The sequence below is a fragment of the Pseudorasbora parva genome, chromosome 1, assembly GCF_024679245.1.
Source record: "Pseudorasbora parva isolate DD20220531a chromosome 1, ASM2467924v1, whole genome shotgun sequence".
NCBI classification, from domain to species: domain Eukaryota; kingdom Metazoa; phylum Chordata; class Actinopteri; order Cypriniformes; family Gobionidae; genus Pseudorasbora; species Pseudorasbora parva.
This window is the reverse complement of record NC_090172.1, coordinates 7,590,631-7,614,268: the sequence shown is the minus strand read 5'-3', so window position 1 is coordinate 7,614,268 and position 23,638 is coordinate 7,590,631. Positions and strand designations below refer to the sequence as shown.

General features: G+C 38.7%; 2 protein-coding genes across 5 annotated transcripts in view; both read right to left on the bottom strand.

The window, feature by feature from the left end:
* Nucleotides 1-524: 524 nt before the first annotated feature.
* Nucleotides 525-10,287, bottom strand: gcshb (glycine cleavage system protein H (aminomethyl carrier), b). The gene is made up of 5 exons (XM_067415720.1): nt 10,019-10,287; nt 5,706-5,785; nt 1,281-1,344; nt 1,070-1,201; nt 525-990 (listed from the first exon to the last, which is right to left on the bottom strand). Exons 1-5 carry the CDS (start codon nt 10,167-10,169, stop codon nt 893-895), a joined length of 525 nt encoding a protein of 174 aa, XP_067271821.1. The 5' UTR covers nt 10,170-10,287; the 3' UTR covers nt 525-892.
* Nucleotides 10,288-11,596: 1,309 nt separating this feature from the next.
* LOC137039390 (lysine--tRNA ligase-like) overlaps nt 11,597-23,638 on the bottom strand; it is a 107,411-nt gene continuing 95,369 nt past the window's right edge. For all 4 annotated transcript variants that reach the window (XM_067414733.1, XM_067414796.1, XM_067414914.1 and 1 more), the window contains 9 exons: nt 22,290-22,415; nt 22,041-22,160; nt 21,790-21,952; nt 21,045-21,218; nt 20,840-20,925; nt 20,092-20,177; nt 16,363-16,489; nt 12,168-12,311; nt 11,597-12,039 (listed from right to left, as the gene is read on the bottom strand). In XM_067414733.1, the coding sequence (XP_067270834.1) occupies nt 11,965-12,039; nt 12,168-12,311; nt 16,363-16,489; nt 20,092-20,177; nt 20,840-20,925; nt 21,045-21,218; nt 21,790-21,952; nt 22,041-22,160; nt 22,290-22,415 (1,101 nt within the window). In that variant the 3' untranslated portion in view covers nt 11,597-11,964. The remainder of the gene's footprint in view (nt 12,040-12,167; nt 12,312-16,362; nt 16,490-20,091; nt 20,178-20,839; nt 20,926-21,044; nt 21,219-21,789; nt 21,953-22,040; nt 22,161-22,289; nt 22,416-23,638) is intronic.

The window sequence follows — 23,638 nt, the reverse complement described above, 5'->3', positions numbered from 1 at the left end:
TAGACACATGTGAAACTGATTAACTGACCATATGTGGAAATTTATCATGACTGTTCATTTTCTCTGAGCCAATCAGAACCATCCACATTGTAGTAATGACATGGGTAGACCTTGAAAACAGTAACTGTTGGGATAATTGTATGTATGATAGGCGGAGCGACGAGACGGGCAGAGAGGGAGTGCAGCCTACGATCTCCTTTTGAGACTTGAAGCTGGCTTCTGCTGATGAAACTGCAAACTAATCTTCAGTACATTTTTCTTTAATTAATTACACTCCTGACTCTTGGTCTTCATTTTTCACTACGGGTCTTCGGGTCATATACGGTTTACCCCTGACAATATTTTAGTAAAATATGATGAAAGCATTTGCTGTGAGTACTATCCCAGTACTTCTGAAGCAATGCTTCACATTCATGTGTTAAACTGATCATGTATTAAAGCCAAGAGAACAATAAGTTACTAGTGGCACAAGACAATTTGTATCTGAAAAGGTAAGAATTGAGCACAGAATCAGAACACAGAAGCAAACTGTGGCTCAATTTTATTGCATGCCAGGTTACTTCAACGTCACACACGTCACACGTTATACCGAACCATTTTTCAATCAGAGCAGACAATCAGCCCTGTTTCTGTTTGAGTCCGTGTAAACCACCTCAAACGGTATCCAAAAGCCCATTAAAATATTTGGCTTTTGGCTGCAAAATACACAAGTTTGTTAAACTAAAACATTACAAAAGATTATTTTGGTGGAAAAAGAAATTACAAAACCAAAATAAATAGATTAAAAAAAATTGTATTAGTACTCGTTCTACCATCAGATTTCTAAAGTAGCCATCGTGTTCCTTAAAGGCTCTGAATGATGAATTACAAAACAGTGAAGGTCTGAAAACTTTTATGAATCAAGGGATTTGATGAATTTTTCATAAGCAGCTTCATCCATGAGTTCATCAAGTTCTGCAGGTTTCTCTATGGTCATCTTAATTAGCCATCCTTCAAGAGGGAGAAAGTAATGTTTAAGCATTATATTATACATGCATGTAGAATATTTCATGATTTCAGCTGCACTTACCGCCTTCATAGCAGGCTTTATTTACTAGTCCAGGGTTATCTGACAGCTCTGTGTTGATTTCGGTCACCTCTCCAGTCAGTGGGGAATACAGCTCACTAGCAGCTTTGACACTTTCTAAAACACCGAACTCCTCTGGAAAAGAAAAACAATCAGAGTCGCCTGTGCTATAACAGGCAAATGTCATAAAATGGAGATTTCAAATGATTCTCACCTATTTGTTCAAGCTTTGTTCCCACTTCTGGAAGTCCACAGTACACCACATCACCTAACGCTTCCTATGGTGATAGAACGGCAGAATTGTGGAGGAAGACCAATAAAGGGTTAGTTCACCCAAATATTTAAATTCTGTCATTAATTACCTTATGTCGTTTCAAACCTGTAAGACTTTTGTTAATCTTCAGAACACAAATTAAGATCTTTTTGATGAAATCTGAGAGATTTCTGTCCCTCTATTGAGCTACGCAACTACCATACTGATGCTTCAAAAAGTTCATAAAGATAAACCTAATCCATATAAATTCAGTTATTTAGTGCACAATTTGATTTATCACTTTATATGATGAACATAATTGAATTTAGGCTTTTATTCACATTTAAACATTGATCAGTGCACATTAACAGAAGCTCAACTGCTTAACGAGCAAGAAAAAATCTCATTGGTTCAAACTCAAACGTGCTGTGTCACGCGAGAACGAACCTGAGTATGAATGCTTGAGCTTCTGTTTACCACAAATGATGTGTAAGTTGATGAATGCTTATATGAATAAAAGACTAACCGAAAGGTTTCATGAACTGTTTTTTTAAAAATGTTTTATACTGTTGTCTGAGGTCAACTTATGACATTCGTGTGGTTTTTACATTCAAAAACATCATAACTAAGTAATAGGCTATTTTCTACACTGGTTTTGAGGTCTTCTCCAAAACACTGGGTTTTGATGGCTGTGCCACACTGGAGATTTGGAAGTAAACGCCCACGGCTAGGATTGGATAAGATTTGCATATTTAATGAGCTTCAGCTCCCCTGTCAGTTCAGTTCACATTAGGGAGGGATTGTTTTGAAAGAAGCAACCAGAATGATTCTCTCGACCACAGGGCTCGTAAACGTCTTTATCTAACAAACATGATTTATTTCTCATCCACCCGCTATTAAAGCAGCACTAGGTAACTTTTCAACCTTCATAATATATTTTTTAAGATAAATCTTTTAAGATAAATCATAATATATTTTTTAAATAACTCTTGTGATGATAAATCGACTTACAATAGGTTGAATGACACGTCTGCAATAGCCTGATGGGGTCTGTATCGTTTTTAATCGTACTTTTAAACTTCGGGTTTCGGGTAGTAACCCTAGAACAAAAAGAACTACAAAATTCGACTGCTTTACGGCATATACGTCACTTCCACCAACACCCACACTTCCTTAAATTCGGACGTGCGAGCCCAACATTGTTCGACGGATAATATAGTCATGTCCGAAGCAGCAGAGACAAATAAGAAAGAAAAGGTTTTGTTGGAGGAAAGCAATAAGAGGAAACGAAAAAGTGATGGGATTAAAGGCAGGACGAGGATCAACATGTGGCCAGCGTTTGCTCGTCGGCGTGAGCTGAAGGAGGCGTGCCCGACCGATGCTGTCCTGCTTGTTACGGTGAGCTACCACTCAAACATTGAACTGAAGTATCATATAGATTCTGTAAAACGGTAACCAATAGACTACTATAATGACGCTGGCTTGTAAACGTGAGCATCGTGATTATTTGGCGTTTGAAAAAAATAAAACCCATGAAATTATATTCATATGACATGCTGAAACATATGCCACTGACTGTAACGTTACCTGGGATGAAGACATTTCACACGCGCCGCCAGAAGAACTCTGAACTCCTCCTGCAGTGTTCAGGGGAACTGTTAGTGCTGCACCGACCCACGGGGACGCTTTTATGAAGTTATTTGGCCCGCACCGCACCACTGTATATATTTTTACAACCCGACGCGCACCCGCGACCATTAAATAGACATACGGGGTCTGCGGGTTATGAGACGACCCGCGCATCACTAGTTCAGGGCTATCAGGGTTGTCATGTCAACAAATGCACGCGCGATGGCATCCCCTGTTGTAGGATGACAGATCTTACGACAGTAGTTGAGGACATTATTTTTTCCAAACTGTAGGGGGACCCCGAGAGCAAAAGTAGCCAAGTGCTGCTTTAATTGGAATATTATTTTTGTATTACTTGGCCCACCCGATCGGTGGATATAACCGCAAACAACACGCGCGAGCACACAGAAATGCGCATGTGCACACAGATCAAGAAAGGAACATTATTTCACTATTTGAGATTCACCGGCCTGCCAACGGGCTTACATTTTGGTATCCCGCCTGGAAAACACACAGCGCCAGGACTACTATTACATATAAAAAAAGACGTTTTACTCACATAAATTTGTTAAACCATGGGTTAGGATTAGGGTTAGAGTTGGATCCAATATAGAAGGCAAAGCATTGTATTTTAATCTCAATATGTCTGCAAATCCAGCTCGACCTGAGACTTGTTTACAAACGATTCAGCAGTGAAATGTCTTCCCAACGTGAGCTGGAACTTCATTAAAAATAAATGAAGTAGTATCACACATTCCTATTAGGATCTACAGGAAGCTAATGCAGCGACTGTGTGCTTCCACAATATCTTGCTATCTTCTTCAGCATGTTTATTGCTGCTGGCTAGCATGATCAGATGAGTCAGTGGGCGGGGCTACTGAATTGCATGTGCTTATTATTCTTTAGAGGCATGTTTCACAACAGATGACGTCATGATGAAGCTCACGATCGTTTTCTGGGCCTGGTGTCTATAAAAGCTTTTCTTTGACTAACAAGGACGTTTTCAGCTCTGAAATGTACAGGACAATCTTATATTACCATGACCTTTTATATATCAAAAGCTCAAGGGAATGTTGATTTCTAAATTCATCACCCCTTTAAATCTGTTCATCATATAAAGCGATCGAGTCTCTTCAGAAAATTTGGACTAAACCAATCAATTCATATGGATTCGTTTTACGATCTCTTTATGAACTTTTTTAAGTGTCAAATTGGTAGTTGTGTAGCTTTCAATGGAGGAACAGAAAGCTCTCAGATTTCATCAAAAAGATCTTCATTTGTGTTCCAAAGATACGAAAGTCTTTGGGGTTGGGAACAACATGAGGATGAGGAATTAATTATTCATTTTTGGGTGAACTAACCCATTAAACTAAACTTGAGAGATCCATAAAAAGAAAATATTCCAATAACATTAAATGTAAAACAACAATATAACATTCTAATATAACATTTAAAAGTTGTCCACAAAGTTATACATTGGAAAAAATGTATAGAAGTTTACGAAAATGAAAACCTATTTATTTTACAAAACATATTCAACTTTAAAACTACAAGAAAATCAAAGCCATAAATCTGGGTTGATATCTCAAGACATTAACTTTCAGTAAGGTTTTGTGTGGGGGCAGTACCAAACATTTCCACATATAAGGACAACCCCATTTCCATGTATTGTTAGTGATCGGAACCATATTTTTCACAAAATGTATGTAGACATCCTACTCAGAAGTAGTATGGGCAGTGTTTGATTTGAATTTCACCTCTTAGCCCGTTTACACCTGGTATTAGGATGCATTTTCTTCAATCGGATCACAAGTATACGAGGGAGACACACCTGTGTTTTAATCCGTCTCTTTTGTCCACTTTTCAACCATGGTCTATGGGCGGGTAAATGTATGGGCTTTTTCAGATCCTTCTAATGGGCAAAATAAGCTTGTAATTTACATAAAGTTTAAACGCCATCTGGCTAGAGCGCGGTGGAGAGTATAGTCAGTCTTTTGTGGCTGACTACCCCTGAAAGTGGTCGAAAGTGGACAAGCTCATAATGTTTTACACCCTGTTTATCAAAATAAGTGAAGGTTTAAACAAACTGGGGTTCTCCAAAAGGTTCTAAGGGGTCCCCAGAAATGTTCTGAAAATTAAAAGACAAAGCAAAAATGTCTACCGAACAATCTAATGGTTTAATTTATAAACGTTTGTCTCTTTTCTTATTTTATACACTTTCCAGTATTGTTTGCTTTGTATCTTTTTAGTGAGTTTTTCTTACTATTGTCCCCTTTATCTTGCTCACTGGGGTTCTTAACACGGTACATAAGCTGCATACGTGGACCTACATATGAAAGTTGCTTATACAAGTACATTTTCATTGAAAATGTTCTTCTTCAGGTTTATACATCCAACATTAAGTATAGCCAATTTAAGTTTGGAAACAATATGTCGTATTTATAATGTCACACTTACCATTTGTCTAACAGTTTAAATGTTTTGCTCATACAAAGATGTATTTTAGGAAGGGGGTCCCCATAATGGGTCCTCTTATTTGGGGGTCCTTGGCATCATAAAGTGAACATAAAGTTGAAAACCCCTGGACTAAGGTATTATTGTTTAAAATGTATAATGGCAAACGTCCCACTGGTGGGACAGTAAAAGTTAACAGGAAGCATACCGTTTAAGCAGTAAAGTGTAAAAACAAGTATAAAACATTTGAAACTGAACTGACACCATATTTTAACACCCATTTCTTTATAGAGGAGAACAAACCTGAGCAAAGTTGCTGATGCCGACTGTGCCCACACCTCCCTCCACTCGCACCCACTCGTGTTTGTCTGTAAACTTCAGAGCTGTAAACACACAAGAGAGTTTGATTAAAGTGGGGGTGAAATGCTGTTTCATGCATACTGAGCTTTTTACACTGTTAAAGACTTGGATTCCCATCCTAAACATAGACAAAGTTTCAAAAACTAATGTTGGACGTTTGATGGAGTATTTCTGTGTTAAAAATACTCCTTCCGGTTTCTCACAAGTTTCGGCAAGATTTTTTCGAGTATGGGTCGGCTTGACGTAAATAGAACGGAAGGTCCTTGTATGGGCCGTACGGGCTCTTCTCCCAGTAGGGTGCGCGCGCGTGACTAGAGCGAGAGAGCAAATGCACGCCGTAAACACTGCTCTCAGGTGCAGATCCAGTCGTCCGTGAACACTTATGTGGCGCGCCACGCTCCACTTTATTCCTATGGGTGACGTCGAGCGACTTCAACGCTTCAGCACAGCATTCCGGGAAGGCAGCGCTGCATTTGAACCCATTTGAACGCAGGAATGACGGGAAGCTTCACAACATCGTTTCAGTCGCGTCTCAAAGTGGATTAACACGCCACTGCTGTCACAGGACTTCACCAAATCATACCAAAGAAGTGTGTTTTTGACGGAGCGGTCCCAGCGATAAAGGTTCGGTCCTGCTTTGGAAGCAGCCGGTGAGTAAAACTGCTTCAAATGTCTCTGCTTTTGGCTACCGTCGCGTGAGTAAACATCAGTAAACGACACGATCGCGTGCTTCGCCATTAAAATGCGCTAACGGTCACTCCATTGCTGTTCTCTGTTGTATAACGTTACACTAGTCTGACGTGCAAAACCGTTTTGCTTGCTACTTCTAAGGTCTAGTCACATACAATAGTCCATAAACCGAATCATGTCCTCATAAACTGAGAGTAAACACACACAAATGTTGACAGGCCACTAAATACAGTCCATACCACAGAGACGGACGTCCTGCTGTTGCTGTTTCTCCTGTTCAATTTATTTCTGCCTCAGATTTGATTCTGGATCATTATCTGTATTAGCTGAGATCGATAGCCATGGGTTTCTCCACGCTTGAGGACGTCACCGCTTTGCGCGCTTGTCATTCTTTAGCTCCGCCCACACGATACGCCTCCAGCCGCTCGTTTTTTTCCGGAAAGACTCGGTACAGCCCATATTTCTTTTATAAATATAATAAAACTAAAGACTTTTCGGAGATATGAAGGATGCATTACTACTCTATAGGTACTCAAGATTGACATGAGATTGACTGAAACTGAGTGTCCCCCCCCCCCCCCCTTTAATAAAGAGGATTTAAAGCAGGATAAACAGAACAATTAGTTAAAGCAGAGATGGTGTTATTATTGGGAGATAGGAAGGTCCATGGCTCTACCATTGGAGACAGCGGAAGGGATAACTTAAATCACGTGTGCCCTGATAATAGCCAATCACATTACAGCCTTGATGTCATTACATTTCCTTCAGAGTTGCGTGACAGTCACTGTTTGTGGGTCCCATAGAAATTAATGAGAAATGACGTTAACTGAATCATTTGTGTTGTGCAATTGTCTGTGACTTCTTTTATAACATTTAAATTTATGCATTTGGCAGATGCTTTTATCCAAAGTGACTTACATTGCATTCAAGGTACACGGTTTACATTTTGTCAGTTCAGTTAAATAAGCTGTTTTCCATACAAAAGAACTTTATTCAACGTAGTGAAGCCTCTCGTAAATTGATAATCATAAAAAAACAGCCTCTGGTTCCCTGCGTACCACCGCATTAGTGGGCTTTTTTTCCCTAACCTTGCAGGCTTATTAAAGAGGCTTTGGTTAAAGTGACAGCTCTCCCAAAACTACAAATTGTGTCAATTATTCACTCTCACACAGTGTTATTTTAGCATTATTCATATACTATTAGAGTATTTATCAATATTTTAATTGCGCTTTTATATTTTTAGTTTTTACTTAAATTTTTATATTTTTAGTTTTTTTTCCCACTTTAATTCTTAACGACCAAGGGAACATTTAAATTGTTAAAATATTTATATTTTATTTCAACTTTAATTAAATGACCAAAAACAAATTTTAATATTGTTCATTTTAGTTCCAACATTGTTATAAACAACTTTTTTCTAATGTGAAATACAAAATGTTGGGATTTTGAATAATGTCATTCTTTTCCATGCAATGAAACCTTGTAAGCCAAAACAAGTTAGCATTTTAGCACTTCCGCTTCCAAAATCACAAAATCAATGTTTTTTTTTTTTAATGGAATTAAATTTAAGGTCTGTGGTGAACAAGTCCTGGACCCTCACGTTTTATTATACAACATAAAATACATCAGTATTACCCCACACTGATGATATTTTTTAAGCCGTTGCTAACAAGTGGCTAATGAGACTACAGAGGCTGTCAGGAAGATTAAACATCATCAGGTAAACTCATTTTGCTTTCACAGCCTCATTATGCTCATATAAACTATTTTACCTCAAACGTTCAAGAATTTTCTTTAAAAATAAAAACCTGGAAGAGTTGTTGGAAGCTTAGTGATGGTGACGTTGAAGTTGTGTGAAGTTTATAGCCTCTCTTTAGCTTTTTACTTCTGGAGACTGCATTTAGGCTTCAAAATTCATAAACGTTGTGTTCATCATTGTGCTATCTTGATGGACAAAACCAAGCGTGCCACACGAGTCCTGAAAAGTGAAACCAACGCATTTAGATCCCCCCTAAAAAACCACCCTCTACATGTAACGGGACATAGACAAAATAAATCAAATTACACTTCAAATACATTTTTCTAAAAATAGTTTCTGTCATTTTAGGCAGTTATCATCACGCTGATGTTAGTTCAAGTGTTCGTAAATAAGTTAAAGGATATTCTAAAAATATAATAAATATGTGTGTCTTAAAGGTTTGGAAAGACATGAGAACAATTATTTGTCCTTTTGTTCTATCAGCCTAGTTACTTTAAACCTGACATTTTTCTTTCAAGGACATTTATTACATAAATATTAACTTTCTGACTGATAATAGTTGACCATTTGAACTCCATAAGGCTAACAATGCATTAATTATTTCCAGATCAGTCTTTCCTTTTCACTGCACTGCATTTCTAAATGATCCTCCTAACTCTGAATCTACCTTCTCATATCATTAAACATGACGCAGTCACTTCAGGGTGGAAGCAACAGTAAAAAATAAAAGAAAGGGGAAAAATGGTTACGTTAGGGCATGCTGAATGTTTTTTATTTCTGTGCCAGGCAATTGCAAAATAACCAGTTTTCAAACAGGTTTCTTAACCACCCATACATGAATTTCTGTACAAGAAAGCCACAAAATTAGATTCACATGATACAAAAAGTGATTAACATTAACATCCACCTCCGTATGAAAGGGCACAAGACCCTTACACAAGACCTGACCCAGAAAGCAAGCATTATAGGATATAAAAACTACAAATTCCACATTAAGAACATAATTCTTAGGAAAATAGTCTGGCACACCAATGAACCACTGCTGAGCACTCCCAGAGGGGCAATTCCTCAACTGAGTCGGATTCTAGCATCAGCCCATGCAGAAACAATACAGGTTTAAACCAGATTGTGAGCAGGGCTGAATGCTGGAGCATAGCTGAACACTCCTGATGTTATTTTTGATCTTGAGGGAACATACCGTGATGAAGGTGAAGCATCTCATATAGCCTACACAGATTTATCAATGACAGATTTCAGTGAGAAATAATCAGGGGCCTCTAAACAAACTTCACAGGCACAAAATGCAAATAGCCACATTTTAAGATACCTAAATAATTAAAGCCACGTGATAAAACCGAACTGAGAATATTAGTGCATGACGACGAGTTTCATCCTTTGCAAGCGTCAGCAAAAATTACATTGAACCTCGTAAATAATTATGAGCGCTTTTAACACTTTAAATAAGAATTTTCAAACAAAATATATTATAACGAAAAAGTTCCACAAATCAAGAGACCAGTGAAACGGCAGAGTTCGAAAATTCGAATCCGCCTAACTTAACGTTAACTTACTGCGAATGGAACGTACAAACGCCTGCAGAGCTTTATGACGTAACAAACGAGCCAAAGTTCCAATAGAACCAACATTTAGTGTTAATACCAGTTCAGTTGAGAAGCACACCTTTGATTTCAGCACATTAAAACCTCGTGAAAACACCAAAACGCAAATCGGAATGGCTGCAGCCCTTACGGCAAAGCTACATATGCGATATAAAAAGGAGGAACCCTGAGTTCAGTAAAGTTTTTACCTCCCGAAAGCCGTGAACTCGTGTAAAGCGTCCTTAAGATGTTTGGTCTTAGCGAGTTTTGGCACGTCCAGATATGTGCAGGTCTCGAGAGCATAGGCAATGCTGCCGAAAAGTTTGCCGAAACGCATCGGAGCGCCGCACACATCGCCATCTTCACCGACTCTAGTCTGGGCTTCAGACATGAAATAACAGCCTGGTGCACTTGACCGCGCGAGAGAGGCAAGAAGCGCGCTCCCGATAAACCAGGGACCTCACGGTGCTGATAAGTTAGACAGAGAACAGAGATATCGATAACGATAAGAACATTGGCAGAGATTAAACGACCTATTATACAAAGTCCAAGCATTACGAAAGCAAAAGGATGTGTGTAACATACTCAAAAATCGTTCATTTACAGAACACATACATAGGCTACATACATATGGACACACACACACTATATATATATATATATATATATATATATATATATATATATATATATATATATATATATATATATCGCCCCCCAAATTATGTGGCTAGTTAAGTAATACATATCAAACCAAGTAACGTTTGCAATTACTTTAATTGGTAACCACATTATTATTCATCAAATTAAACATGTTCCACTAACCTCTGACGATTCAAAGTGTCACATTACTTAAGCATAATGTATAAATTGTTTTATAAAAACGTTAAAAAAAATCTAATATTGTACATTCCATAAGTTACACTGGACAGTCATACTTGTGGGGCCACGTGTTGAGAAATTTCCCCCATGTTTCACAGACACAGCTTAAAGGGATAATTCACCCAAAAATTAAATTTAGACCATGATTTACTCCCCCCTCAAGCCATCCCAGGTGTATATGACAGCTCTCGTCAGAACTGTTTTGTTTTGCCATCCTCTGCGCTCCCACGTTACTCCCTGGGACTTACACCTACGCCTGTGTCCCATGTCATACACACAAAAGCATCGCTTCAGAAAACCTTTATTACCCCCTGACATGTGGAGGACTTATATGATGGATAGATGCACTATTATGTCACATTAAGTCACATTCACTCACTGCCCACATTTACTGCCATTGTAAAGCTTGGATTAGTCAGGATATGTTTTAATATAACTCAGATTGTATTCATCTGAAAGAAGAAGGTCATATACACCTAAGGATGACTTGAGGGGTCATTCATTTAGGTGAACTATTCCTTAAAGCCTATAGTCCCAGACTAACATGCAAGTTTGGGCCGTTTTAACGGAAAGCAACTTGCTCTGATATATCTTAAAATATGTCAGTGCCATTGTTTTTTCTCAAGATGCAAACCAGTAATGACACGTTTATAAAAGCTACTTAAAATGTCCTAATTGAACTAAGGCCTAATCCTGGCTTTATCTAAACCTTTTGAAATCAGCCCTTAGAGTTCATCAAACTTGCAAATTATGACCATTACCATTACAAAACTGCTTATATTGGTATATTGGTATAACTGGTTATATTTTGAACAAATTCTGTAAATTGTAAACCAAAGGAGAGAAAACTAAAATTAGATTAAGTTCATCTGTGATATAGAAACAATACACACAAACCATTTGGGTTGTTCTAAGCCATTATTTAATGGGATTCAATTGAACAGCCATTGTAAGCTTGTTAAAAAATACAGTTGGACAGAAGATCATAAAACATCCAAATATGTCTGAGAAACATCACCCCAGGTCACAAAACTGCAGGAAATCGACAATGGACAACAGAGAAAAGAAAACAGGGCTCCAATTCCCCATAAAACTGTGATCCGTGTGTTAAAAGAACTGCTGAAATCCTTCCCTTCAGTATGAACAGTGCATAGGTCTTGAATATTCAGGCTATAACCCTCAACAGCAACAATAAATTGGACAGTTCAGGTTGAATCAAGAAATCTAGAGATTTCCTCAGGTGTGTGTTCTTCACTCAGATGAACTCATGGCGTTACACTGATGTGCCCTCTGCAGGTGGAGCTACTTTATTTTCTTCGGGTTTCATAGCAGGGAAGAGAAGCACCTCCTGAATAGCAGAGCACATCAAATCATATCAGATGCAGTCCACAGAATCATCTTTGACTGATTTTATTACAGGGCTACAATGTGTTAGTTCTAGTATTTCTAATGAACAGGTGTAATGGTCGATCATACCTTGATGTTGTTGGAGTCTGTGAGGAACATGGTGACCCGGTCGATGCCCATGCCCCATCCGGCCGTGGGTGGAAGGCCATATTCTAAGGCAGTGCAGAAGGTCTCATCAATAAACATCGCTTCATCGTCACCTTCTGCCTTGGCCTGTGGACACAGTATGAACATTCATTCACACGGAGGTATCTTTCTACCCAAAGCAGCTTGTTAGAAATGTGCCCCAATTCTGAATTTAAAAAAGCATGGAAAACGAATAACACATTCTACATGGAGGGACATGGTTAGGCTTGCACGATTACATTACAGTACATCAAAATTCACGCTGCTCCCTATATAGACAGAGTGTGTGAGATTGCAAAATGGAGAGTGAAGGCGAGTGTGAATTCAAAAACTATTTCCACCCCACATATTAATAGTGGCTCCCTGATGCCAGCAAATTATATACAATATAATAGTCCTTTACAAGCAAAGTACAGTTCAGGCACATCGGTACAGCTTGTTAATCTAAGGTGTGTTGTGGCCACAGCTTATTTTAATAAAGCAGCCATCTTGGTTTATCATTATCTTGAACAAAATATTTAACACTGGCCTAGTGGTTTTTGGATATTTTACTGCAAAAATACTACATAGCGCACCTTTAATGAACAAAGATTTGTAGTGTGCTTCCCATGCCATATCATGTAATCGCTCAGTCAGTTTCAACCACGAAAAGGAATTTGAATTAATGTGTCGTGTTTTTATAACAGCCACCATTTATATGCTTTAAAGGTCCCGTTCGTCGCGATTCCATCTTTCAAACTTTAGTGTGAAATGTTGCTGTTAGAGCATAAATAATACCTGTAAAATTATAACGCTCAAAGTTCAATGCCAAGCGAGATTTTATTTAACAGAAGTTCCCTTTCAAAGCCTACAGCGAACGGCCGGTTTGGACCACACCCCTGCACTTCCTTCAGGAATGACGTCACTAAAACCGTTTGTTGACCAACCCTCCGCCCACAAGAACATGCAAAAAAGGGGCCGTGGTCTTGTTGCTCTCCCAAGTGGAGAAGAGCGAGCATTGAGCTCTTGCATCTCCCCGTTATGGTAAGAGACGGGACTTTTCCGGTGTAGGAATATGTATATTCCAGCAGTGAGCCGATACAACAAAGCATTCCAGAGTAGAGTTTAGATTCTCTACCCGAGCCCGAACCTGACCCGAACCGATTTCCCTGCACTATCCTCGGGTCGGGTAGGGCCGGGCCCGTGATCAAGCGTTTGTTTTTTTAATCATTAGCCTACTTTACTAGTCTAATTGGGTGGGCAGAAAGCTATGCTATAATCTGAAATTATATGTATATTTAGCAAAGTAAGAACTAATACAACAACTAAGAAACAAATGTGTAAGCTACGAAGTTGCACTAGTCAGGATTAGTGTAAAAATGCGTGTTAAACTCACAGCTCGAGCAGTGATGGAGCGCAGCATTATAAACAGAAACGCTCTGTGTCAAGAGCTGCTCGCGTGAACACTGCACTTTGCTTAATTAAATATCTTCGAATCGTTTCGTTTAAAAGTGGACATTTCAAGCTTTCTATACGCATATTTCTCATGTCTGTGAGGCGAGTATAGCCTGCTGAGTTTCGGTTTATTTATGAGACGCGCGCTCCAGTTCATGAGATGAAATGAAAGCAATCACTCCCACGACTTCACCTCACGATTATAGTCTGCTATTTGCTTTTTATTTATTAAATCCAGGCAATTGGCCCAAGAAACCTTTTTTAAAATTAAGATACAATTTAAACAAAACGAAATAAATGCTTTCTACAAAACAAAACTTAATATTAAACTAAATATAACCACCAAAATCATTTCTGACCCACTCGCATCTTTTCACTCATCATAATCAGATGAAATATGTAAAAATAATATTATAATATTTAAACATAAATATGAAGGAAAAAAACGCATTGTTTAATGGCAACAATAAAGTAAGCTACAGATAAATGTCTGAGCTGGATTTGAGCAAACATCAGTTTACCGGTGAGCGGATCATGAGCGCGCCTGCGGATTATTGAGCAGAGTCAAGTCAACTTTATTTATAGCCTATAGCGCTTTTACAATGATGATTGTTTCAAAGCAGCTTCAAAGTGTTAAACATGAAAAAATTGCAACAAAATGTTATTCGGCTGTACAGTCGCTGTGGAGAAAACTGAAAACTAAATGTAGTTTTATCATGAGCCTCACCAGTCCGCTTTGCTCATTACAGACTCGTTCTCGTCAAAACGCCCATGTATTGAACAATGGTCGGGTTTAAATCGGACTCTGGCTCATAATTAAAGTTAATGTGTCGGGCCGGGCCGGGCTCGGACACAACGTGCACGGGCTCGGGTAGGGTCGGGCTTGATTTTTTGAGCCCGATCTAACCTCTATTCCAGAGACCCCCTCTCCGAAACCTAAACCGATCATAAAACCAATCAAGGATGCCCCAGCTGGCCCAAAGACAACATCTCTCCCCCTTTATCTGTTATCTCAAAACCAGCACAAGGACAAGATGAGTCACATGACGTGTTTCCTCTTTGTTCTACAAGCATAACAGCGAGTAGAACCTCACGAAGAAGGAACTCATTTATTACCATAAATTCAAATCATTATAGGCATAAATTCAAATCGTTATCGGGACACTTCCTTTTTGTTTTGCTTCGCGCTTTACTAACTGCCATGGTTTTACGGTGACTTCTGCTTTGATCATGCAGGCCTTTCATGTAGTGTCCTCTGAGTTACCCAGAGATCTTAATCACCACCACACTCCAAAACTCCGTCTGAACCTTGCCGTAGAAAACTTCCTGGAGTCCGCGCAGTAGCACCACAGAGATGCCCGTTGCGTAGCAGCCAGCTAACGCCATCCAGGATCCGGCTTTTCAACCCGCAAAACCAACTATTTGTCCCTCTGACCACAACAACTGACAACCAGCCAAGCAACGCCGTGCTAAGAGGAACCCATGCTCGTAGGAGCATTCAAACGCAAGTACATGACTCTTCATTCTGGCTGAACTGGTAAAAAATCATATCTAAGCGAACAAACTAAGGTTGACCTGCAAGTATATTGATTCTCAGGTGGTGGCTAAGAACTCATTGGGACTTCACTCCTTTCCATTAACAAATCTCCCTTACCCAGTAACTGTATGAATGTGTGTTTTTGTTAGTTTCTGTGTGTTTAGAATAGTCCAATAAACTTTTGTTTACCCTTTTCATATATACAAGTGTCTTTGGCTATGTGTTTATAAGTTACTGCCTCAAACTGATCGATTGTGTTACCTAAGCTCACAAACAGTGAACATAAAATTGATATTATTGCCGTTGTAACGGGTAATATCCCGATTCAAGATTGATAATGTACCGTATTTTCCGGACTATAAGTCACACTTTTTTTCATAGATTGGCTGGTCCTGCGACTTATAGTCAGGTGCGACTTATATATCAAATTTAATTCATACTGACTGACAAGAATAAACATTTAGCCGTGAGAATACGCTCTATGCTGCTCCTGTAGCCTAATATTAACTTAAAGACAACAACTTAGAAAGACTGAACATAAACAAAATGCCCCCATAAAGAAAATCTTATTCTGCAAAATACAAACAGCATGTAGTAAAATATGCAGCCGAGAACGATTCACACAGCGTTCGTCTCGCACGGCTGAGCCTCTCCCGGCAGAGAGTTCAAGCCTCTGTGGACTCGTTCCTTCAGCTCTGGTCATCTTGCTTACAGTCCGCAAGTAGCTTTCTTTTTCTTCTTCATTACAGGTAAAGTAACCTCTGCTTTTCGCCAGTCCCTTACAAGTTTCTCACTCACTTCAAACTTTCTTTCTTCTGCTCGGTTATACAGTGAAGCGGGCACGAGGGAGTGCGGCTCCAGCTCTGCCCTAATGCGACTTATAGTCCAGTGCGACTTATATTTGTTTTTTTCCGCGTCATGACGCATTTTTTGACTGATGCGACTTATACTCCGGAGCGACTTATAGCCCGGAAAATACGGTATATATGAATCGCAAGCTTGTGAATCAAAATCAAATCATGAAATTGTCCAAAGGCCAGCCCATTGAAAAGTTTGGTCTTAAGATTTTTACGTTTTTAAAAGAAGTCTCTTATATGAACAGAGGCTGCATTTATTTGATAAAAAAATAAAGTAAAAGCAGTAATATGTGGTATCTGATAGTTTTACCTTAGCCTGCTGCTCAAAAAGTTCTCGTTGTCTGATTGGATCGTTCAACTCGGTGTAGGCATTGCAGATCTCCTTCTTCATCACAAAGAGTTCGAATCGCTCGGTTAGACCTTTCTGTGATCTGTGCCTGAGGAGGAGAGACAGAAAATACATCAGCTGAATGTGTAAGATCAGGAGTGTCCAAACCTGTCCTGCAGAGTTCAGCTCCAACCCTTATTAAACACACCTGAATATCAGCTAATCAAGGTCCTCAGACTCATGCTGCGTCCCAATTCGCCTACTTATACTACGTCCTAAAAGTATGTACTTTTTTTGTGAAGAAAAAGTATATACTTTTGAGTGTGTAGCAGAAAAGTATGCACGCTTCGGGACATACTACTTCGCCATCTTTAACGGACTCTGTCGCTTAGTTACGTGCATCCCGTCACCGTTTATCTGCCCTGTCAATCATCGTCAGATTCGTCACAGTTCAAATCCTTCACATTCAGTTTAATCTCCTACCGTATCGGAGAGAAATGTAGCCGCTCGTTGATCTGCCATTTGTGTGTCTTTAATGCAGAGACTCTCCTCATGTATTTACAGTTTAAATATAATGATGCATTTAAAAGTTAATGGCCAAACGTGTGATTACAAAAGTTCTCAATGCTGCTGCGGGTGAAATATAATGTGACAACACTGAATAAATATATTTTTGTCAGGTTAAATATTGATAGTTGGTCACTCAAACCCCTTTATCTAAACTTCTCTACTTAACCGTTGAACTCGCACATCCGTCATGTTTGTAGTTTTTTAACGGTTTTTATCCGCGTTTGTAGTTCTAATCGAATCCTCGTCCAACTCGCAATGGGTTGTGGGAAATATCAGCCGTTAGAGTGCACATCAATCCATACTGTGAATTCGGACCGGAAATAGTAAACCATCCGGGAATCTTTGGAATACTCTTTTCAACATACTACGATTTGGGACATACTAATTCTATTTTCGAATACTATTTAGGATGGATAGTATGTGAATTGGGACGCAGGGTCAGACTCAGTCAGTCTCTCTCTCTCTCTCTCTCTCTCTCTCTCTCTCTCTCTCTCGGCAGTGAGTGCTGCAGCTGCTCCAGCTCGTGCATGACTAAACCACGCCCCCTCCGCACAATCTCATTTCAAATGCAAAGATGTCAGCCAATCACAACAGTGAGTGTTTTCACTGAAGACTCACAGCAGACACGCCTCTTGAAACAGAGCATTCTAAACAGAGGGCAAATAGTCCAGGCAATGTAACTCATTTTGGAGCCAAAAATAGAACTAATTGTAAAATATTTTTTTTCAGCTTAGATCATTTCTGAGGTGTCCAGAACAACATACTAAAAGTCCTAAGAAATCCTAGTTGAGGAAATATGTTAAATTCTCATCAATCTGAGATGTGTGCCAGTAAGGCCAGACAACAATAATACACCCAAATAGGCTTATTTTTTCCTTTACTCCCCCTACCACAATGAAACTTTACACAATGAAAGTCGACATGAAAAGTAAAACATTTTGTATTAGAAGTTTCTTTGAAAATGAACTTGAATATGCAAGTGAGCAATATACTAAACGAATATGCCCAAAATACTCTCTAAAGGGCTTATTTTTTATTTTACTCCTATCACAATCAAACCTCACACAGTGAAAGTATACATGCATGTAAAGTAACATTTTTGTTTTCCAAGTTTCTTGGGAAAATCTATTTTAAGTATGCAAATGAGCTCAACACTATGCCTAATTGACTTATGGCCAAGAAGCCCTAAAGGTACTAGTAGAAAAAACAGGGCCCAAATATCTAACACATTCATGTCCATTTAGTAAATTAACCTATGCATAAACATGATAAATTTAAAAAGCTTCTCATCTTCTGGATTCTTAAGATTTTTGTTGCTTGTGAAATTCACGAAGAATTGAGTGGGCTGTGTCTCGCAAAGTGACCACACATTGATTTTCCAGGCCAGTCATTATTACTCTATCTCCAAAGTGTTCCTTTATTTTAATTTTCATCCACTTTGGAGAATATGGTTCACAACCTGTGTCTTGCAAGTACTCTGTTGTCTTTACAATAAGGTCTTGAATAGTAATTTGTTCATCATCGTATTCTTCTAAAAAGTTTGCCACTTTGAGGAATGCTGTTGTTCTCTCATAATCTTCAGGTCTTCTGACTTTGAATCTTTTGGGTTTGTTGCCAGGGTTCACAGAAGATTGACTCTGAATATTCTTCATATTTCGAAAATTAGTGTTGCATATGTTGTGGTACATTGGCTGCATGAAGGTCATGGACAGATGATATTCTCCCCAAAACTGTATCAGACCATTCATCATTCCTTAAATGGCAAACCTGCACAACCATTTGCTGGAAGTCTCCTGTTCTTTCTGGGTAGCTATCAATTTTCTCTCTCTTCTTATTTAACTTATTTCATTAGAATTTGAAGTCGGATGTGTGGCCTGCCTGGTCTGAAATACTTGCTATAACTACAAAAAGAGAAGCCGTTTTGGTGTCTGGCAAAATTCTTTTAAAGAGCTGGAATGTCTGGAAAGTGTGTCTATATGGTTTTTCATCTCTTCTTTGTGAGAGTGAATCATTTAGTTGGTAAGAATGACTTCTGCCTGTAATCTGATAATTCTACCAACAATCCCAATCTTTTGTAAATCTACCAGCCCAAAATGTTCTCTCACCACATTACTAATGACTAAGATGGCTATTCTGACTTCTTCTGATGTTATCTGTGGGGGATTGTCATTAGGTAAGGCTTGTTTGCAAATAAAAAAAAGAATTTAGAAAGAAACTGGAGGCAAGATTGGGCAATCAATTCCTAAGGTCAATTTAAGTCTTTTATGGCAAGTGACTTCAAATGTATCGTGTTTATGCATAGGTTAACTTACTAAATGGACATGAATGTGTTAGATATTTGGGCCCTGTTTTTTCTACTAGTACCTTTAGGGCTTCTTGGCCATAAGTCAATTAGGCATAGTGTTGAGCTCATTTGCATTTCTAAAATAGATTTTCCCAAGAAACTTGGAAAACAAAAATGTTACTTTACATGCATGTATACTTTCACTGTGTGAGGTTTGATTGTGATAGGAGTAAAGGAAAAAATAAGCCAATTAGAGTATTTTGGGCATATTCGATTAGTATATTGCTAATTTGCATATTCAAATTCATTTTCAAAGAAACTTGTAAAACAAAAAAATTTACTTTTCATGTGTACTTTCATTGTGTAAAGTTTCATTTTGATAGGAGTAAAGGAAAAAAATAGCCCCATTGGGGTCTACTGTTGTCTGGCCTTACTGGCACACATCTCGGATTGATAAGAATTTAACATATTTCCTCAACTAGGATTTCTTAGGACCTTTAGTATGTTGTTCTGGACACCTCAGAGAAATGAGCTAAGCTGAAAAAAATTAGTTTACAGTTAGTGTGTCGTAAAACGTTACTTTGCCTGGACTATAATATCAGTATAGAAAAAAGGCCTTTTATTTCTAAATTATGGCATTTTTTGATGTAAAAACCATAATAACAATATAAGTACACCCCAGGAAACATTATAAAACAATAAAACAACCCATGCCATGGGACCTTTAAGCCAAGTGTGTTGGAGCGAAAAATCTGTAGGACGTTGGCCTTCCGTGAGTAGGATCGGACACCCCTGGGTTAGATCATGTGTGATTTAACCACACAGTGAAAAAACTGAAATCAAAATCAGGCACGTACCATTTTGCTAGAGGACTCATGATCTGTGGATGATCACAGATGAATGTTGGGTTGATGCACTTCACCTCCAGGAAGTCTCCCACCAACTAAAATATGGGAAAAAAAGGTGCTGATGAACACAGAATATTAAAAGTACAAATAATTTGTAAATACGCTAATTGTTGTTGTGAGCATTATCAAATTTCACAAGGCCAAAAGGTAACGCGTTACAATAATTTGGTGTTATGTACACCACGTGTGCACCCAGCCCGAGTGCATTATTTGTATAATTTAACGTGATCTCTTTTTTTTCCCTAGCTCCGGATTGGTTACGCTAGGATATAAAGCCGGAAATACAGATATTGCTCTCTCTCGCTGCCAGCCACCGATGCCACAAGCCATTTCTGTCACGTTGCCTTTTCTTTTGTAGTCATACTTTTGGTTTAGAGTGGGGAGACTCATTTCTGTAGTATAATCCTTATACTCGGATATTTGGCTCCCCATCTCTCTTTTTCGTGTGTGTAAAACCTTGTTAAATAAATTGTTATAAACTATTTTAGCCATTGTCCATCCTTTATGTTACATGTCCCTCTCATCCTAAACATTACAACGGGGACCGTAACATTTGGTAACACGAGTTAATGCAAGTTAGGAAATAGCAGTTAAGAATTTTACTCCTAAGAACATTTTGTGATTCCAGCCCTGAGCTCTTTTCCTTCACAGCCGCTCATTTCCATTACAGTGGCAGTTTTTGGCCAGAGCATCATACCTTATCAAGAAGACGAGCAGTCGTCCTAGGAGGAGAGCATTCAACTTCTTTCTGAACACAAAGGTCATCTAAGAACTTGCGCGTTTCTGTCCAAAAAAACAAGAATTTTTAAGAGTAAAACTCCACCGCCTGTTTGATTATGTTAAGTAATTTTCAGTTATTGAAAAGTAATTGTGCTCTTTTGTTTACTGACTGGAACCCTTACCATCACTGTCGTAGGTGTCAGGAGCTGGAAACTTCACCCCCAATTCCTTCTCCAGGTCCTGAGTCATGCTGATCCGTCTGAAAGGAGGAGTGAAGTCGATTTCATGGGCTTGTCCTTCTGGACCATCAGGATGATATGTCACCTTATAACCTCCAGTGATGTGCTTCACCATTCCTGTGAAAGCAACAAAGAAACGTCAGACACATCTTGTTATATAAATGAACAGATTTAAATTAAAGGGACAGTTCACCCAAAAATGAAAAATTCACCCATCATGCTTTAACCCATCCAAACATATAAATACAAACAAAGATTTTTAGGAAAACAACACAGCGATCGTGACAGTAACTCTTCATCACGCGTCACAACTTCTCTCTTTTATAAACGCTCATAGGACTGTACACCTTAATATTTGGGTCAATGATGAATTTAAGATTTTTTTAAAACGTGTACAAGAAATATAATGGTGATAAATAATTTTGAAACCATTTTTTAGTTTTACTAAGTGTTTACAATGAGATTATGTGGTCTTTACAATCAATTTACACTGTTTGTTTCCTTTTTTTATAAGATGGACAAAATTTGTCACCAAAATAGTTGGTATCAGTGTTAGTACGATTCCCAGTCCCACCCACTCTATTTTTTTCCTCCCCCGTTCCAATCACGTCATTAACAGTGATTTTGTGACCTGAGTGATTCCTAAAACAAATATCAGCCTCTAGACCGTTAACCTAGCCTAACAAACCTGAGAGAAGCTTCTCTGTGATTTCCATCAGGTCATGATAGTCCGCATAAGCCATGTAGAACTCGCATGTGGTGAACTCAGGGTTGTGGGTGAGATCGATGCCTTCATTACGGAACTGACGCCCAACCTCATACACGCGGTCGATTCCTCCGACTACCAACATCTGAAGCATTGATGAGGGTTAGTTATCCAATATAACTCAAGAACGTCAACATTTCACATTTGAACAGCTGCTGCAGTGACACATTTACCTTATGGTAAAGCTCAGGAGCAATTCTCATGTAGAGCTTCATATTGAGCTCGTTGTGGTGGGTGACAAAAGGTTTTGCTACAGCACCACCAGGTATCACATTCATCATTGGTGTTTCAATCTGTAAAAAACATTCATAAATGGCAACCGGTAAATCATGGGTGAACTGAATAAGCCCTCTCAGCAGAGTACCTAAATCTGCACTGATTGTTCTTTACAGAGATCTCCCTCTTGGGGTCAACATCCTTACCTCAAGAAACCCAAGCTGGTCCAGAAAGCTGCGGAGATAAGTGATAATCTTGGAACGGGTAACAAACTTCTGTCGCACAGAGTCATTAAGAATCAGGTCCAGATATCGCTGTCGGAACCTGGTTTCCTAAAGGAACATGAAAAAAGTCCATCATGCAGAAAATCACCAATAAACACAAACGGCCTCTTGCAGAGGAGTGTGCATACATTGATTAATGGAATACAAATTCCCATCAACCCTTTTCCTCTATTGTACAGATAAAATGCAGCTTTTGGTCTGAGCACTTGGGTCCAGTTGATCAGAAAAGTAATCTGATCAGTGTTCAGCTATCGAATTTGATCAAATCTTGAAATTCAGTTGCTCAAAAGAAAAAAAGGATTTTGAAATCATTTTGTAAAGTACATGATTATACTTTGAACTGTAGTGTGTTATTCAACATTAAAGTTGATCTATTTTAAATGTACTAAATTGCAACATCATTACAAATGTGTAATTACAAATACATTTAATTACATGACATGAAGTTTCAAAAGAAATTGCATAATGCTTGTCAGTATTTCAGCAGTGCACATTTAACATCTCAAAGACAAGAGAAGTAAATATAAAACTACATATAAAGTTGTTCTTAAGTCCTACAAAAAAGTATTAAAAGATAAACTAATACATTTTCATTTAAATGCAATTAAGATGCAACGACGTGTCTGAAAATATTACAATCAGTTACACGCACTGAAGTATATTCTTTTAAGAGGATATTATTTCCAAAATAAACACTTTTTAATAAGTATGACAAGTCCCTGTCAGCTGCCTGTTAGTTTCTGCTGTGCTACTGTACGGGCACTGAATTGTAACCCTAAAAACCAGAGTGAAAGGATGTGCGGACTGGGGCTTTAGTAATGCCGTTTATTGATTCAAGTAAATGTTTTGACATGTGGGTATAAAGTGTTTTAATTCTATAATATATGGTGTAAAAACGTCTTAGTGCTGCCCTCTTGAGGTTGAACGGTGGCTACTGCAGCTCACTATCCACGCCCCTGGCACGAGCTCACCACGCCCTGAGAAATGTTTTCCCTTGATCACATGATGAGAACGGCTTCAGTCCAGTATGAGCGCTCATGTTACATGAAGTAGAAACATTTTGAATGAAACTTGTCACTTGCTTTCCCAATGAAGAAAATACAGATAAATAATGGACCCTTCGCTAAGCCCCGCCCCCCGTAGTTACTGTTGCTACGCCTGTCAAGCTTTCGCGCCTGGCACGTCTATTACAGTATGTATGCGCCGGTGTCAGACATTTCCGAGGAGATAATTAGTCATTTCTGGCGAACAGGGGAAATATCTGAGAGAGT